The 15,829-nt window shown below is 40.1% G+C and overlaps 1 protein-coding gene across 2 annotated transcripts; it reads right to left on the bottom strand.

Annotated features, from left to right (window-relative positions):
• Positions 1-5,911: 5,911 nt before the first annotated feature.
• FGFBP1 (fibroblast growth factor binding protein 1) lies at positions 5,912-10,850 on the bottom strand. 2 transcript variants are annotated; one of them, XM_033061339.1, is made up of 3 exons: positions 10,828-10,850; positions 7,844-7,987; positions 5,912-6,641 (listed from the first exon to the last, which is right to left on the bottom strand). In XM_033061339.1, exons 1-3 carry the CDS (start codon positions 10,848-10,850, stop codon positions 5,912-5,914), a joined length of 897 nt encoding a protein of 298 aa, XP_032917230.1. The 2 variants fall into 2 exon arrangements, with proteins under 2 accessions (XP_032917230.1, XP_032917231.1); XM_033061340.1 differs by lacking the exon at positions 10,828-10,850 and having other exon boundaries at positions 5,912-6,650; positions 7,856-8,004.
• Positions 10,851-15,829: the final 4,979 nt, after the last annotated feature.

The following is a 15,829-nucleotide window of genomic DNA, read 5'->3' as shown; positions in this document are numbered from 1 at the left end:
TTTTTTTTCTTTTTTTAAAATATCTTCTCTTTAAAAAGAGTTGAAAATTGCCTTAGTTACTGATTCTCATTCAGACCTGGGGGACTTCAGTAAATATTCTTCCAGTCTCCTGCCTATGTGGGATCAGCCACACCAGAGTATTAACAGTCAGAGCACAAAGCAGTTTAAGAGAGCTGCATCTGATTGAAATTCTGAGAAGAGCTTGGGCAGCACAGTGTAATTACCTCTCTGGACACTGGCCAGGACATCATCAGCCAATGTCCTCACTTGTAGTGGGACTGGCCTGGGAGCTCTAGAGACCCTGTACAAGCAGCAGCCTGATCACTAGCTCACGTGGGGGGCTGTGCACACCAACACCCAGCACCTGCAGCTCATGTCATGGTTGCTTTGGAGACAATATTTCCTCTGGAACTGCACCAAATCCAGCATCCCTAGCTTTCCAAGTGCTGGCTGTCTCTGAGCTTACTCTTTAGCTGTCTTCTGTGTCATTTGCACATGTAAGTGAGGAATAGAACATTCCTGAGGGTAACACTTACCTGGAGGCTTCCCTAGAGGACACTGGGGGCTGCAGGCTTTGAGCAAGCAGTAGGAACAAAGCTGCCATGGCACACCTATCGTGGGATTCAGCTGATGTGGAGTGGCCCCAAAGCACTGTGAGATTTTTCAGGGACCCACATCACCTCTAGAATGACTCTAGAGACCACAGCACCTTCAGGCAAAAGATGTAAAAGTAACTCACATTATTTAAATTATATTCCATTATCTAAGCACACATTACATATAATTAGTGCATACATTATGGATGTATAGAATACATTCCTGTTACAGACAATATTGTAATTCCTTCATTTTAAGATCAATTTTAACATCAAAAGTTGTGGCTGGCTGGAACAACTCTCTTCCTTGGCATACACAAAACACCACAGAGTACTTACATGTGCACACTGGTGGGTGGTTTTGAACATGTCACAGGCTCTCATTGTATAAAAAAGTCCCTTTGATGTGTCTGTTCATGTCCTGGAAATCAGTGTGAGGCTTATATGTTCTACTGGGAGCTTTAGGTTAATTAAGTTTATTATTTCCACTTGGGGTCTGGTATATTCTGTGGCCAAGGCAGGCAGGGAACACTGATTTGATGGGAACATTTCACTGTTCTTCCACTTACTCACTTTCACTTCTTTAAAAACCAGGCAATTCCAGTGGGGTTGTTAAGCAAGTTTGGAAGAAATTCTGATGGCCAAATAAAACACATACATGGAGAGCACTGTGCTTCCAAAGAAATCCCTTATGTACCAATCCTTGTTTAAGAGGGAAGCTGGGCCCTAATGCGTCCTTTTCTGCTACAAAGCTCTGCAAACACACAAAAAGCTTTATGACATGGCCAGGCCCCTCTCTTTATCTGTGACCTGTCTCACTGTAGTAGTAGCAATGGAAGGAGCAGGAGAGACACACAGATATTCCTCCGAGCCCTCCAGGTGCCCAGTGTCTGACAGCCCTAACCTTACCAGGGGTCCTGCATTCTGCCTTCTCCTCTCTGGCTCTTTGCAGAGAGGTGATGACTGCAGCCAGGGCTCAGAGTTCCCCTGCTTGGTCAAGGAGGGAGCAGAAGGAAGTTCCAGGGTGTTAGAACACAGAAATGCCCCCTAGGGTTTGCAGCATTTGTGGTGATAACAGGCAGAGGACATGCATGCTCTCGTCAGGAGCATCATCCAAGTGACAAGATTGCAAGGAACCCCTGCAGGCTGGAACTTGCTCAGTTTTCCATCCTTGGAGCTGGATTTTTCCTTTTGTTCAATTCCTGTCATAGTATCACTCTCAGAATAGCCTGGAGGAACAAACCATATAATACACTGAATTAGAATGCAAACCCAGCAAAGGCACGAGTGAGGTGCAGCAGCAACCAACAAGTGTTGAGCTGCCTTGCTCAGGGCAGCATCGGGAAAAAAAACAAGGCAAAAGTGGAAAAGGGAGGGGAATTTATTATCTAGGTTCAGCTCTGTCTACACAGAGGGAGCATGGCAGTGTGAAATGTGTCTTGTCTGAGCACGGTCTCCACCGCGGTTGGCCAGCTCAGGTGAGGTGATATCGGGTGGCAGAAACCCATTGGCCCCCTCGGGGAAGAGGAGGTGGGGAGCTCCTGGAAGAAGGAAGGTTGAGTCAGTTCTATTCTCCTTCAGGTAGTCAAGCAACATACGAGATTAGATACGTAATCTGTCCTGTTGCCAAAGTGGTAAATGAATAAAGGAGGTTGCAAAAGGAGCGGAAACTCATTCAAATGAAATTGTGTATGAAAGTGGGCATACACTTCAGTAAATGGTAATGAATAAAATTTTAAAGGAGCTGAAATTTTACAGATTCTTAGGTAGTGCTGCACTGCCAGAGCTATTTGCTGGGCATTAATAATGTGTTCCCATTTCCCGGGAATACAAAGAAATATATTACTTTTTCTAGATAGAGTCATCATATGTTAGGAGATAACTCTTGGAAAAAATCCAAACTTGCCTCTTCTCTTATTAAAATAAAATTGATTTTTTGACTGTCCTAAATTTGAGGAGAGTTTAAGAATTTGTGGGTGTGTGGGGGTTGGGTCCACCTAAAAAGATCATCCATCATCTAAAACATTTACCAAATGTATAAATATTCCATATTGCAGGAGAAGAGAAATTCCCTGAAGCCTCATTTCTGAAGCTAAAATGAGTTTCATCTCTTCAAAAGCCTTATCTTTCTTCCCAAGTAAATATTCAAATTATAACACCCAAGGTTGTCCGACAAACAGTCTATATTGCCTAGAAAGTAATCTAATTTTTCACCATGATACTCCTAATAATTTTAAAATACCTAGAAGTTAGCTGGATATCTTCAAGAACAAATCCATACAGTTCTTGTGAGAATGGTGCAATCATGAGGCATGGGAGAAGGGAACCACTGAAATTCTAGACCTCTGTCTGGTTGCTGATCCTGTCTCTGATATTCTTCCCATGATTGTCAAGGTCATCCAACCTTCCTGTACTTTGTTTCCCAAGGTGTAAAATAGGGCTGATTTTTCCATAACTCACATTAACACTAAAAGGACTTGGACCATGCACTCAGAATTTAAACCCACTCATTGTTTTCCTTCACTGCAGTCCTGCCTGCCCTGCTATAAAAGGTGTGAGAAAGTTCTTCAAACGTGAAGTTCTGACACAACAACAACAACTGGTGCACCTGGGACAGGACAAAGGGTCAGAGAATAGTGCTCATGAGCAGAAGTTTTAAGATGAACAATACCAGACAGTGCTTTATTGATGTTAGGTAGCTTGACTCCACAATCACCAAGTTATACAGACTTCAGTGACTCTGTAAATGCCCCGAAGAAAGACTCATATGTGACTGCTGTCAAGTGGTTGCTTTGTGGATGTTGGCTGAAAAAACATAAGGCTTGGTAAATGCAATGAGACCTTAGACCCTCCTCTTAGCCAGAGTTGTGGTCAGTACAATTATAGAACAGGCTGTAATGAAGTTAAACTCCAGATATATTTGCCTCAGACCCTGCTATTCTGAAATTACCCTTCTGAAGAACATTCAAAACTACACACTCACTCATGGAGGTAAAAAATTCCATACTTTGGCTGAGACAATTTTGAAATCTTCATTCTCACGAAAAAGGCTGCACAGAGATCCCTTTTTTCTCTTGATGCTCCTTGCACAACTGCTTGCATTGAAGGTGAAATGCACCCATGCAGTGCTGAGAATGCGCTTGCTTCCCTTGCAAAGAGCCACACATGAAGATAAGAGTCAGCCCTGAATGGAAACAAGATGAGGCAGAAGAAATGTAATGCATCCCTGGAGAGGAACGTGCAACTCCAGCACGTGGGTCAGGAGCTGACAGTCCTGCACCTGGAGATGTAACTCACAGCTCTGGAATCCCAGGCTGGAATTTGCTCTGGGATATGTCACTGCTCCATGTGCTGGGATGGCTGGCAGCCACAGGGAGTGCAGTGCCTCCTGGCAACTCGGAGCACAGTGATCGTGCTTCAGGCAATAAAGTCCTCACCACAGTGCTCCTGAGAGCAGCAGCAGCTAAGGGGAGGTTGGATTGGGCGTCTTCCAAAATATCTGGAGCAAGTAAGCCTCTTAAATCAGGCCTTCCCAGTGCTATGGTCATAATCTGGAACTAATAGAAAGGTGTCTGCATACTGGAGTAGACATTAAGAATTAATTACTGCAGTGTATGATTGCTTGGGCCAAATAAAGCTCCTAATGCTTCCTCTGCATTTTTGACTTCCTAATCTCAATCATTTCCTAATGTGAAGGGGTCCAGACCAACACGCAAAGTGTCTAGCAGCTGCAAATTACCTGCTCTTTCAGTATTTATGTATCTCCCTTAATAACAGAGAGCTGGTAGCTGTTTTCCCACCCTACTTGGCACCAAAGCGGTGTGTTTTGCAGCCTCACAGGTGTTAGTGTTGATGCCCCTTTTTTACTGGAATTTTGCTTTGCTGTGGGCTCCAGTCCAACCAAATTTATCCTGCATAGCCTGCTAACAGCCAGTGTTTCCACAGGGCATGCAGAGACTAGAACTTAGTAAGAAGAATCTGCTTAATGTTTTGCCATTTTTTCTTGGTAAAATACATCTGAATCCTTCTCAAACAGTTTGTCTGACTAATAGCAGCATCCCACATTCAACTCATAACTACCCATCTCAAAAATATTCTGGCAATGACTTATTAACAGAAGGAAACAGGCTGTATTTTCTCAGGAGATGAAATTCTAGTTTAATTTGCTAAAATTATCAGGGAAGTTGTCATTCATGAAATTTCAAGTTTCCTCAAGTGGAGCACTAGCAGAAGACCATACTTCTGTGCTCAGATCCACAAGAAAAGTGTAAGTTGTATTTTACAATTCTTCAACTGAATTTCCAAAAATTAGTAAAGATCAGCTGTCATTATTTAGCCTTACATTTTCTAAAATCTTTGTCCTTGGAGTTTTGGGTGGGGTTTTTATGTTGTGGGTTTTTGTTTGTTTGAGTTTTTTAACACACATGAAGTCTAACAAAAAGAAAAATATTAGTGCACTCCATACAGAAAGATAAAAGAATATGGAATTTCAAAAAACCATGCAAGCAGTGTTGAATATGAGCTTTTTAGTTGTTGAATAAGGGATCCAGTCCTGGTCTACGTACAAACTCATATAACTCATCCTATCCCCATGTCTCTGTGTACCTACCAGAAAGTTTGTGCAATGTGCTCCAGACAGACTGTAGGAAAAAAAGAGGGAATTGATGTTTTCAAATGTTCTGACATCCTTTGGTGAGATTAAAAACTGAAGATTTGTACACTTATTGACCAATCAGAAAATCTTGTTTATTACTGCAATGATGAAAATTTAATGATAAGGTAGTTTGCTATCAAAAGCTGAAGTCTGAGAAGCTGCAGAAGTATTTTTAAAACTACTTTATAAACAAAATTTCACCTAGATGTTGTGAAAGATCATTCTTTGAAAAAGATATAGCACTTAGAGAGAAATCTAGTAAAACACAGAGAGAGGGATTACTTTTTTAATGCATTTTGAAATTTATTTCGCTTAATAATTTTTATGTCAAAAGCATTGTACATAACCAAGAAGTGCACAGCACTGAATTCATCACTTTGGCTAGCACAGCTCAAAGTGGGACAAGGAGATTACTGGTACACTTCTGCACAGGGTACCTAACATGCACTGGTAACACGTACATTGGGTAGCAATCTGTGGGCACAAAACATCTATAACACCTTCACCTATGTCAGAATAGTCTATGTGTATATACAAAATCAGAAAAATATATTCCTTCTTCCTTATATACACTATATAACATGAGAATAAAATCTAGAATGGTTTGCAGTAACTTAAAAGAGACCAGACTTTCATGGTTCAGAGCTTTAGGAACACCTGCTCAGCATCGTTTGTCTTGAACCATTGTGATAAAAAAGTTGCAGAAAGAGAGCAAGCTTTCTGGACAGTATTCCTCAGCCACCTTTTTCTGGTCAATGTAATCTACATCTTCAACACAATCTTGAGGACTGTGTTCTAGCCTTTTTTCAGTCACAGAGGCATCTGTTGGAGTCTGACCAACTTCTTTTGTGTGATGCATTGAGTTCTCTTTGGCAGGACCCGCTGCTGTTAGTAGGCTGGAGTGAGTCAACCTGAGGTGAGCACTTTGTGGGCCTTTCCTACATAATTTAGATTTTAGAACACTTTTGGGGTCTTGACAAATGTGCTTCTGCTTCTTTAGGGATCGAGAGACTTGTTTCCAGTAGGATTTCTGGTTTGCTGCATACTGTGCACAGCTGGAAGGGTCTCCAGAGAATTCACACCAGAACTCGCTGTCACCGTGCTTGCACTGTACGTGCAGAGTAACAGCGTTTGTGTCCATCACTGACCAGGTGCACTCAGCATTTTCTTTGGTTTTAAACTTGCCTTTAAGAGATGATTTTCCTCCTTTTGACTTCTGCCCTTTTTCGTTTCCTTGGTTAGATTCCTTTTGTTTCTTTCCACCATGTTCTATGCCTTGTCTTCCCTTTTTCCTTTCCTTCTGTCTTTCACAGTTGGCTAGTAGCATCTGGGAGACCAGCATTAACAAACAAAGGAGTCCAAAGCTTTTGATCCTCATGGTCTCTGTTCTGCTTATCTGCCTTCAAAGCAAACAAAAAGATAAAAACGTTTTCACTTAATGCTGTATTCCGTTTGACAGTTGGAGTTTTTCAAACAAAGCATTACATTGCTCTTTGGTACTATTAAAGTGATGTTATCAGCAAAATTATCTGTCTTTTATGTAAGTAATACCTGGCTTAAATACCATTATGAATTACCCTTGTAAGAGGCGTGGAGTAACTTTCAGTTACTTTACTATGTATGCAATGGGGAACAGAAGAGTCCCTGCCAGGACATGCTACTGCCCAGTGACTGAGGTACCTTAATTAAAGTCTCCTCTCAGTCAGAGAAGGAATTTGAACCTGGGATTTGTCAATCTCAGATGGATATCTTAAATTATAACAATAAAGCAGTTGTTCCCACCGTCTCCCATTTTGTAAAATGACTTATAAGCATTTTTGACTCCAACCTCTGGCTATTCTTCCAAAAATACATCAGACAGAAAGGAAATTGTTTGGTTCAAGATGAGGAAAACTATTCTGCAGGCATGATGAAAATCCTTGTAATTCACTGGTTATCCAGTATTTCAAATTTTTTTCTGAAAAAGGTTATAGTTGTCTTGCCAGACAGCTCAAGTAACTATTGTTGCATCCTTTTCCACCTCGACTCCTAAACAAACAGAACCTTTTTGGCAACTTCAGTTTTGAAATGTAGCTAGTTAGCAAATTATTAGCAAGGTGATGCCTGCATCTGCACAGAGCAGGCTTGTTTCTGCAGGTGTTTGCCTTTATTATATATATATACATATATAATATATATATTTATATGATCAGAGAGGGGTTTAAATCTGGCATTTTGATGATTAAATGCCTACATGTATTTTTTAGATGTTTCCATGTTATCTCTGTGTTTTTGTGTTAGGAAGCAGAGATTCATGATGTGCAGCCACACTAATAAAGAATCTATTTCAACTTTCAGTTATCTGCAAATATCTTTAGTTACATGAATTTGGAATGTAAAATACACAGGTAGTAGCTTATGTGAGCAGTATCTGCTTAGTTCTTACTTGACTTGCTTCATGCTCTACACTGTACACAAATTTTCACTCCATAAACCCCTCTTTAGGGAACCTCCTATGGTATTCATCGTTCTGTTACAAATAATTGCATTAAAATGCATAACGATTTGACAGTAACCTCCTGCTGCAAGTGAAACAGTGCAAAAGTAAGATAACTGTAATACATACCTTGCAGAGGGCCTGGAGACACCCAAACACAAGTCCTGATGCAATTCCCCTCTTCCTAAAGAGTCAGAGCTGGTTGGGAGAGCAGCGCGGTGTTTATAAAGGCAGGGACACACCTTCGGGTCTGCAGAAAGACTGTTACAACACAATAGGATACTTCAGTGCCATGTTCACTTACCTTTGACACACCTCCCTGGAAAAGTGCCAGTTCTCATTCTTAGTACAAAAAAAACCACCCGGCTATGGGGGTGGCAAGGTGAGCTTGCGTAATTTAGGTGTTCCTTCAGCCAAGTCCTTCCCTCCTCTTGAACAATGATAAGAACTTTATCAGATCATGAGCTTCTCTAAAACATCTTTTACTAGCTATTGAAGGATGTATCCTGCAACGCCCTCAGCATGTTGCACTATCATTGTGTTTAGCAGAATTTGATAATGATAATGAAAACAATTCCACAAAGCATTTCAAAATTACCTTTTGAACTTTTGTTACCCTGTGTCACAAAAAAAAATGATATTGAAGAACTTCAAACAGCCAAAATAAATAATTATTTGAGTAGTAACGAATACCAGTCCAGAGGAGGGCCACTAAGTTGATCAGAGGGCACCTCTCCTGTGAATACAGGCTGAGGCAGGTGAGTCAGCCTGGAGAAGAGAAGGCTCCAGTGAGATTTTCCAGCTGCCTTTGAGTACCTAAAGGGGGTCCACAAGAGAGCCAGAGAGGGACTTTGTACAAAGCATGTAATGATAGGACAAAGGGCGATGGCTTTAAACTGAAAGACATCAGGATTAGATGAAACATAAGGAAGAAATTTTTTATGATGAGAGTGGCAAAACTCTGGTTACCCTGAGAGTTTGTGGACTTCCTATCCCTGGAAATGTTCAAGGTCAGGCTCTGAACAAGCTGTCTAGTGAAGGTTCCCTGTCCATGGCTGGGGGCTGGAGCTAGATGGTATTTAAAGGTCCCTTCCAGTTCAAATCATTCTCTGATTTTATGACTGCATTTAGGAGAGTGTTCATAAGCATGAAACTCAGAAACAAATTCAATCTCCTGCAGAATTAGTGACAGAGAGATCTAAGGCTCACCAGCACAACAATGGTCTGTGTTCCCCCCTCTCTGCAATCTTTTGTGTGTGTAAAGATGTGGGTTACATCATGAGTGCTCATTATGGGACCAGATTGAAAGAAAAAGCATTAGCTAAATCTAAAAACACATTCAGAGCTGGGGATAGGTATCGCTCTTCATGCTGGGTTGCTTCAGGTGGTTTTACTGAAGAAATGTATTTGTTGTATATGTTTGGGGAATATCAGAATAAAAGAGGAATGCAAGAAGAGAGAAAAGCAGAAACTGGTGTAATACACAGACAGGTATTCCTCTTTGGCTCTTTCCCATCCAATGTAAAAAGTCTATAGGGAAGGCATTGGTTTGGCAATGAGGAGACTTAATTTTCTTTTAAAAAATCACAAACAAAAATTAGGAAGAAAAAGTTCAATTCTGCAGCATGTGCAGGACAGAAATGAGGAGAATGGGATGCATTTACTTGAAATCCAAAGGGTTTGATCTGTATATCAGGACTATCTCCTAAGATCCGTCTGCTTTTGGATCCAGCTCAGCCATCAGATGTGCCTTGTGCACTTTTGGTTGGCGTGAGTGTGTATGAAAGTATTTGCAACAGTCCACTAAACATGAAAGATTTGTAGTTAACACTGGCAGGGGATGATGAATTAGGGGCAGGGATGACTCAGAAAATATAATATAATGTGGGATGGAAGGGAATCAGAGAAGTAGGACAATGTAAGAAGTGAGTAAGGGAGGCACTGTCATGCTCAGGAATCCTAAACTAATACCACATAGTAGGCAAGTACCATCTGCAGGATTTAGTATTTATCTTCAAAACTGTGCAGCTGCATTGTGTGGCTCTGTGCTGTAGCTAATGAGCCTCTCATCAGGGATAATTACTCTGGGGACAGCATAAAGCCAAAGGGCCATGCTAACCTCATGTTCTGGTACTAAGTTAGGTACAGTTTTAACATACCCCACTGCTTGGGTAAACCTACTGTAAATTGAAACATTTTGACAGATGAGGGTACAGGTTCAGCTAGAAGAGCTTTGAGCGAGCTGCTCTTTTGGCAAGGAGCTGCCAAAGCCAAAAACCTCACCAAACCACCAAGACATGCCTTCCTACAGGGCTGAGCTGTGTCTCCAGGTAGGTGTGAGAGGAAGGTTACAGGTATGTAAAGGGCCATAGGAAATGTGACCAAGCACATGACTCACAGGAAGGAGCTGTGTGTTCCTGTTCCAGCTCTGTCAGAGACTTTCTCAGAGGTATTCACTAGGAAATGCCAGATCCTTCACCTGGAAAGGGAATTTTCTTGTAGATGATGTTGCAATTACTTTTTTGGTCAGTATTTACAAAATGCCATTTATTGGTGAAACCAGCCACAAGATATTGAAAATATTTAAGCACTCCACCATTTATCACTTCCAAAATTCCCTGTTTTGATGGCTTTGACAAGCAAAATAAGTTTCAATGTCAATCTCAGTTGAGCTGCCCCATTGTCAATAGGACATATCAGCCTAGTCCTACTACTTCGTAAAAATGGGGGACGACAGAGAAAAGGCTGCAAAAGTGAAAATTTGCTTTCTGCTGCCTTGGTTGGTCATGTCAGTTTTTCCTATCTTTAGGATGCAGAGGCCTCTGTAGAGAATTCTGCACTCCAATGTTCCTTGACATGGGTGTTACCATCTTTGGGATATCTGTCTTGACCCAACTGGAGCTCTTGCCTGACCTGCTCAGATGATTTCAAAATCTCAGTAAACCAAGATTTACACATTTGGGTGAATAAAAACCAGTCTCAGTCTATGGAGGTTGGTCTGGACATCAGGGAGGTTTATTGCTATGCCCTCAGAATATCTTTTTGGTTTGGTTTGTTAGCATTAGATATGAATTGAAGTTTTGTGGATGTCTTCTACCTACCTGTGTATATAGTACCTATTCATCCTGTACTTCAGAAATCCTTCTGGGAGCTGTCCTATCAGGTGATCAGAACAGTTACTTTCTTCGATTTTCATCTTGAAAAGAAAGTACACAAAATTAAAGTATGAGCTCAATTTCTTAGATGCTTAATTAGCACCTAATTCCAACAAAAAGTTGCTGCAAAAACCTGTTAATGATATGATTTCCAAAAAAGCTTTTTCCTTTCTGTCATGCACATTTTAGAACACACTTTAGTTGTGTCCTTTGCTGAGCTGAAATGCTGTTTGCTTGTAAACTACACACACAGTTTTGCCACAGAACAAACAATGCAGACAATTCATCAAGAGACAATTTGATCCATGCAACAAATGGCAAACCTGAACAGCTGATTTGGGAAGGTAAGATTTATGGAGAGCTGTTTAGTTATTAAAATAAAAAGACACAGGAAAAAAATGGCAACACTAGCAAATAAAGGTAATTGAGAATTACAAACATGGATACCCAAATCCCAGTGCAAATTCTGTATGGAAAATCTCGGTCCAGAGATACTCCTGTGCCTTTTGACAGGAACTTCAGAGAGGTAATTAGCAGCTTTAGTTTTTTATCAGAACTGTTATTATTAGATCAATAATTAAATTCTGCTGTTTAGGCAAAGAGAAGAGGTTTTATCCTTATTCCTAGATATGATTCACTGGTGTGAAAGAAGCATAGTATTTTCTCAGTTCTTATTGGTGCTTAAATATTATCCACATATATGTATTTTTATATAGGAAATTATTATCATTTATACTATTAGTTGCATTGGTGCATTATTTGCAAACTGCAATTTCCTGTGGTGTCGTCTCTGTGACATCGAGAGGCTCCTGTTCATTCATAGCTTTTTCCTCACAGAAGAAAAACTAAACTTTATATAAAAACAGTAAAACTTTAATTTATGAATAGTAAATGGTTGATTGAAGTCTTTTGACCATCTGAAAATAGGACTTCACTATTTGTCAGTCATATGTGTGGACAATAGGATGTTTTTCTCTGTGCAAATGCTCAGAGAGAGCAAATTAAAACAGATCCAGCATCAGTGGTGTGAAGAGCTACTTACATTTCAAATTGAGGTCCATCAGTACTGTCCTGCAGAATTCAAGCAATTTTTGGTATACAGATATACACATCATCAATATGGAATTCTTACTGTAATTAAAACAAAGTACCCTGTGCTGTTCACTAGCAGAATATAATCAGGCACAGGCTGTACATCATTGCTCTAGGAATACCTGCTGAATGATTAAGTGTGTGAGAATTAACAGATGTGGCAGTCACACCTCTGCCTCCCAGCCCAACAACCTTTTTACAGTGACTGTGGGCTGCTCTCTGGCGTGGCATCCCCATCCCTAGGCAAACAAGCTCCAGGCAAAGAACTCCTAACTTGATTTTATTCTTGATTGAGTGAGTTGAGCACTTACAAAAGACATTGGTTAAATAAATATGAAAAAAAGTGCATCAGATTCTCTCTTCATCAAGTTTTTAAGACTGTCCAATTATATAATCAAACCCAAATCAAAAGAAACAAACATTTTTTAATTCAAAAAACCATTAACTGTTAGTTAATTACAGTACAACCAAAATCAAATGACTGTTTTCTATTTTAAAGTAACAAAAAAAGAGCACTTTGCAAGATTAAATAGTAAGGTTATTTTATAGCAAACTCCAGTTCATGCAGAGGTTCACATCTGCATTTAGGAGCTACAGTAATTGCACGACTATAAGGTGCACCCTTTTGACTAAAATTTTCCCTCGAACCCGGAAATGCGCCTTATAGTCCGGTGTGCCTTATCTGATGGACAAAGTTGCGACATTTGCCAAACCAGAAGTGTGAGCTGTGAGCTGTGGGGGGAACTGGAAGTGCCACGACAGCCAGGTGGAGGTGGGCCCGGTGGCTTGCGGCACCGCCCCTGCCGGGTATAGGCAGTCCCAGGGGCCAATGGCTGCCGGGTTGAGGCGGGGCCTCGGCCAGCAACCGTGCGGGGGGAGCTGGGGGCGGAGCCTCACTGCAAAAAAAAAGTGCGCCTTATAGTCCGATGCACCTTATCTGATCTACAAAGTTGTGAATTTTGCCGACTCCCGGGGGGTGCGCCTTATAGTCCGGTGCGCCTTATGGTTGTGAAATTACTGTAAATTCCTGAAACATTAGCAAATTGCGTGAACGTGGTTGCTTCATACAGTGGTTATCTCTGAGTGGAACTAACAGCTTGATGATTTTATCCAACATTTGTAAGTCTAGTATTGCTGTTTACCTGCTTCATCTATGAAGTCAGTAGTTTTTACTTGTAGTGTTTCTTTATTTAGGTGATGCATTGTGTTGGGAACATTCTGATTAAAAAATTCTGACGTCATTACTGCCAAGGCTCTATTCAGCAGAGGTTCAGCCATCCTGGCTCCTGTGTGGCAGTTGTTAATCTCTTACTGAGCTGCTCACTGAACACTGTCATGGGCAGCTGGAAAAGGCAGAGTTTTCTTTCAGACCTGCAGAACATTGTTTGATCACTGTAGGCAAGGACGGAAATTTTAAGAAAAATACAAGAGGTTTGGACTAACTCAAGCAGATCTGAGCCCGTGATGGAGCATGGCCATTAGGAATGTTTTTGAAATAATGAGAAAATTCCTCTTGTTTAATGAGATAATACAGAGAAAAAAACCCCACATATTATACAGAAGACCTAAAATTTTGATGCTAAATGGAGTTTACAAAGTGTTTTGCTTTGGCAGGAAGAGGCCTTCTGAATTTGAACAAGGGACATTTGAGATGTCTCCTCTCCCTTCATTTTGTTGAGAAAGTATGTCAGATCAACCTTAAAGAAAGTTTGCCTTGACTTAGAAACAATTCAAAGTATAAATATTTGCTATTAAATAAACATGGTTACAATCTTCTATACAGGATGTTAAATGCTGATGCCATGATAAAAATGATTGTTAGTATACAAGACACAAGAGCTGGCAGTAAACATATCCACATCTCAGCACACCCTAAGATTTTGATTGCTTCTGGTAATGCTACAGGATCACCAAATAAGAGATGGTATTTGATAGATAAAAACCCCTCAGCTGTTTTCTCTTCTTCTGTAGTATTTATCTTTCACAAAATACAAAGGATATATTTTATATAAAAAGAAAAAAAAATCTCAGAATGAAAATAAATGAAGAGAGGGATACTAGACTGAAATGTGTTTCATAGTCATCTTTATAATGTCAGCAAGAACTTGTCCTCAAAACCTGAATTTGTGTATTTTCATTTACTTTTGGCTCTAATACAAGTTAATCACTTTTCTACCTTAAGCACAGCTAAAGATTCCCCAAGAACAGTAATTTCAAAGTCCTGTGATTTTATTTGAGCAGGCTGACTGCTAGATTTATTAGCATAGATTTAGGATATTCAGGACATGCTCAAGTTGATTTGGCAGCCAGGGGAAAAAAACTATTGACTAATTGCTGTCTTAGTCTGCTAAGACTTTCATAGCTTAGAGCAATGCAAGAGCCTCTCTGTCTGACCAGAAAAGCTTCAGAAATACAATCAGATAAAGCATGGGTGTCTTATACAGAGATAAAGTGAGTAAAATAACAAAAAAAGATGCCATTGTAAATTAATGAGTCAGGGTGATTGCAAGTCATGCATAACTATGAGAAGGCAGAAATGGACACATTACATGAAATCATCAGACAGTAGCACCAAAACACAAGGGAATGTCCTGCTTGCCATAAGCACTGAGCCTGATGCTCAAACCTCTTCCAGCTGTCATGAGTGCCTGAGCTCTCTTTAAAGCGCTGCAGCAAAAAAGTTCCCATATGCTTCCAGCTGAAGAGCTGAAAAAACATTTTTGCATTAAGGCAATGCTTGTAGAGTTATTTCAGGAGGATGAAGGTAAGAAATGAGAACTCTTCTAGTTATAATGCACCTTTTCATATAGGTAAAATTTATTTTTCTTAGTGGGAATTATGAATTACTTCGGTATTTGTTTGGGTTTTTTTCTGATGTATGCACTGGTCAGTACCGAATGACTTTGTGTAGACACAGCAGAAATGCTAATTGATCCTGCCTAGGTGAAGGGAACCAAGGGTTATAGTATGGAACATTTCAAATTATGACTAGATCAGTGGTGAAATTCTTCCACACTGTGAAGGTGTTGCAGCATGACACAGATAAACACAAATGAAATTGGAGACAGAGTATGTACAGGCCAAGATGTGGTATATTAGACAGAGGTTCTTCCCCAGATGCTGACAATTACTTTGAGGCTGTGTCTGGGCTTCTGTAAACCACATATGATCTGAACATTTTACTCTCAGAAATCAAAGACACTTGGATTTCCTTTCTAGTTTTTCTTTAATGCAGTCTTGGTCAGAATACATGGACTTTCAAAAGTCTGGTAATTTTATCAATGATAACTCTGGTCTTCATCTGCTCTCATTATCCTTTCCATAAAGCTTAAGTAGCCTGTAAATAAATCAAGCTGTACCAATAAGTACACTTGTGCATATATATACAGCATATAACATAACATAACATAACATAACATAACATAACATAACATAACATAACATGACATAACATGACATAACATAACACTGAATAATTTCTTTCTTTCTCTTGTGGTCATTAATATTAGTGGTTTTATTTGTATATTTGTTGAAAAGACTGGTGCATATTCTGTGTGGAGAGAGAAGAATGGATGGTTCTACCTTGACTAAGAAACTTTGCTGCATAAACTCTCATGAGTTCATCACTGCCTTATAATCTTGTGAAGTTTAGCACTGGTGCCAAGCACAGCAGGATGTTTCTAGCACTTGCTGTGGAATAAACACTAATTTCATGCACACTTTTTAAGTTCAGTGGGAAAATGGAAATAGGAACCAAAAAATTGTTCCAGGAAGAGGAAAATAGGAAAGAGGAATGGAAAACCAGAGACTTCATGATGTAGGAGACTGTGCTGGGTCTGGCTGGGACAGATGTAGC

Source organism: Catharus ustulatus, chromosome 5 (assembly GCF_009819885.2).
Source record: "Catharus ustulatus isolate bCatUst1 chromosome 5, bCatUst1.pri.v2, whole genome shotgun sequence".
Lineage (NCBI taxonomy): Eukaryota > Metazoa > Chordata > Aves > Passeriformes > Turdidae > Catharus > Catharus ustulatus.
This window is presented reverse-complemented; position numbering and strand designations above follow the sequence as displayed.

Bases quoted from the DNA above. Each gene is read 5' to 3' on its own strand.
- FGFBP1 (XM_033061339.1), bottom strand. From the start codon at position 10,850: ATGAATAGGTACTATATACACAG. The intron at 7,988-10,827 runs GTAGGTAGAAGA...GTGTTGTAACAG, and splicing joins AATAGGTACTATATACACAG to TCTTTCTGCAGACCCGAAGG. The intron at 6,642-7,843 runs GTTATCTTACTT...AAGGCAGATAAG, and splicing joins TCTGCAAGGTATGTATTACA to CAGAACAGAGACCATGAGGA.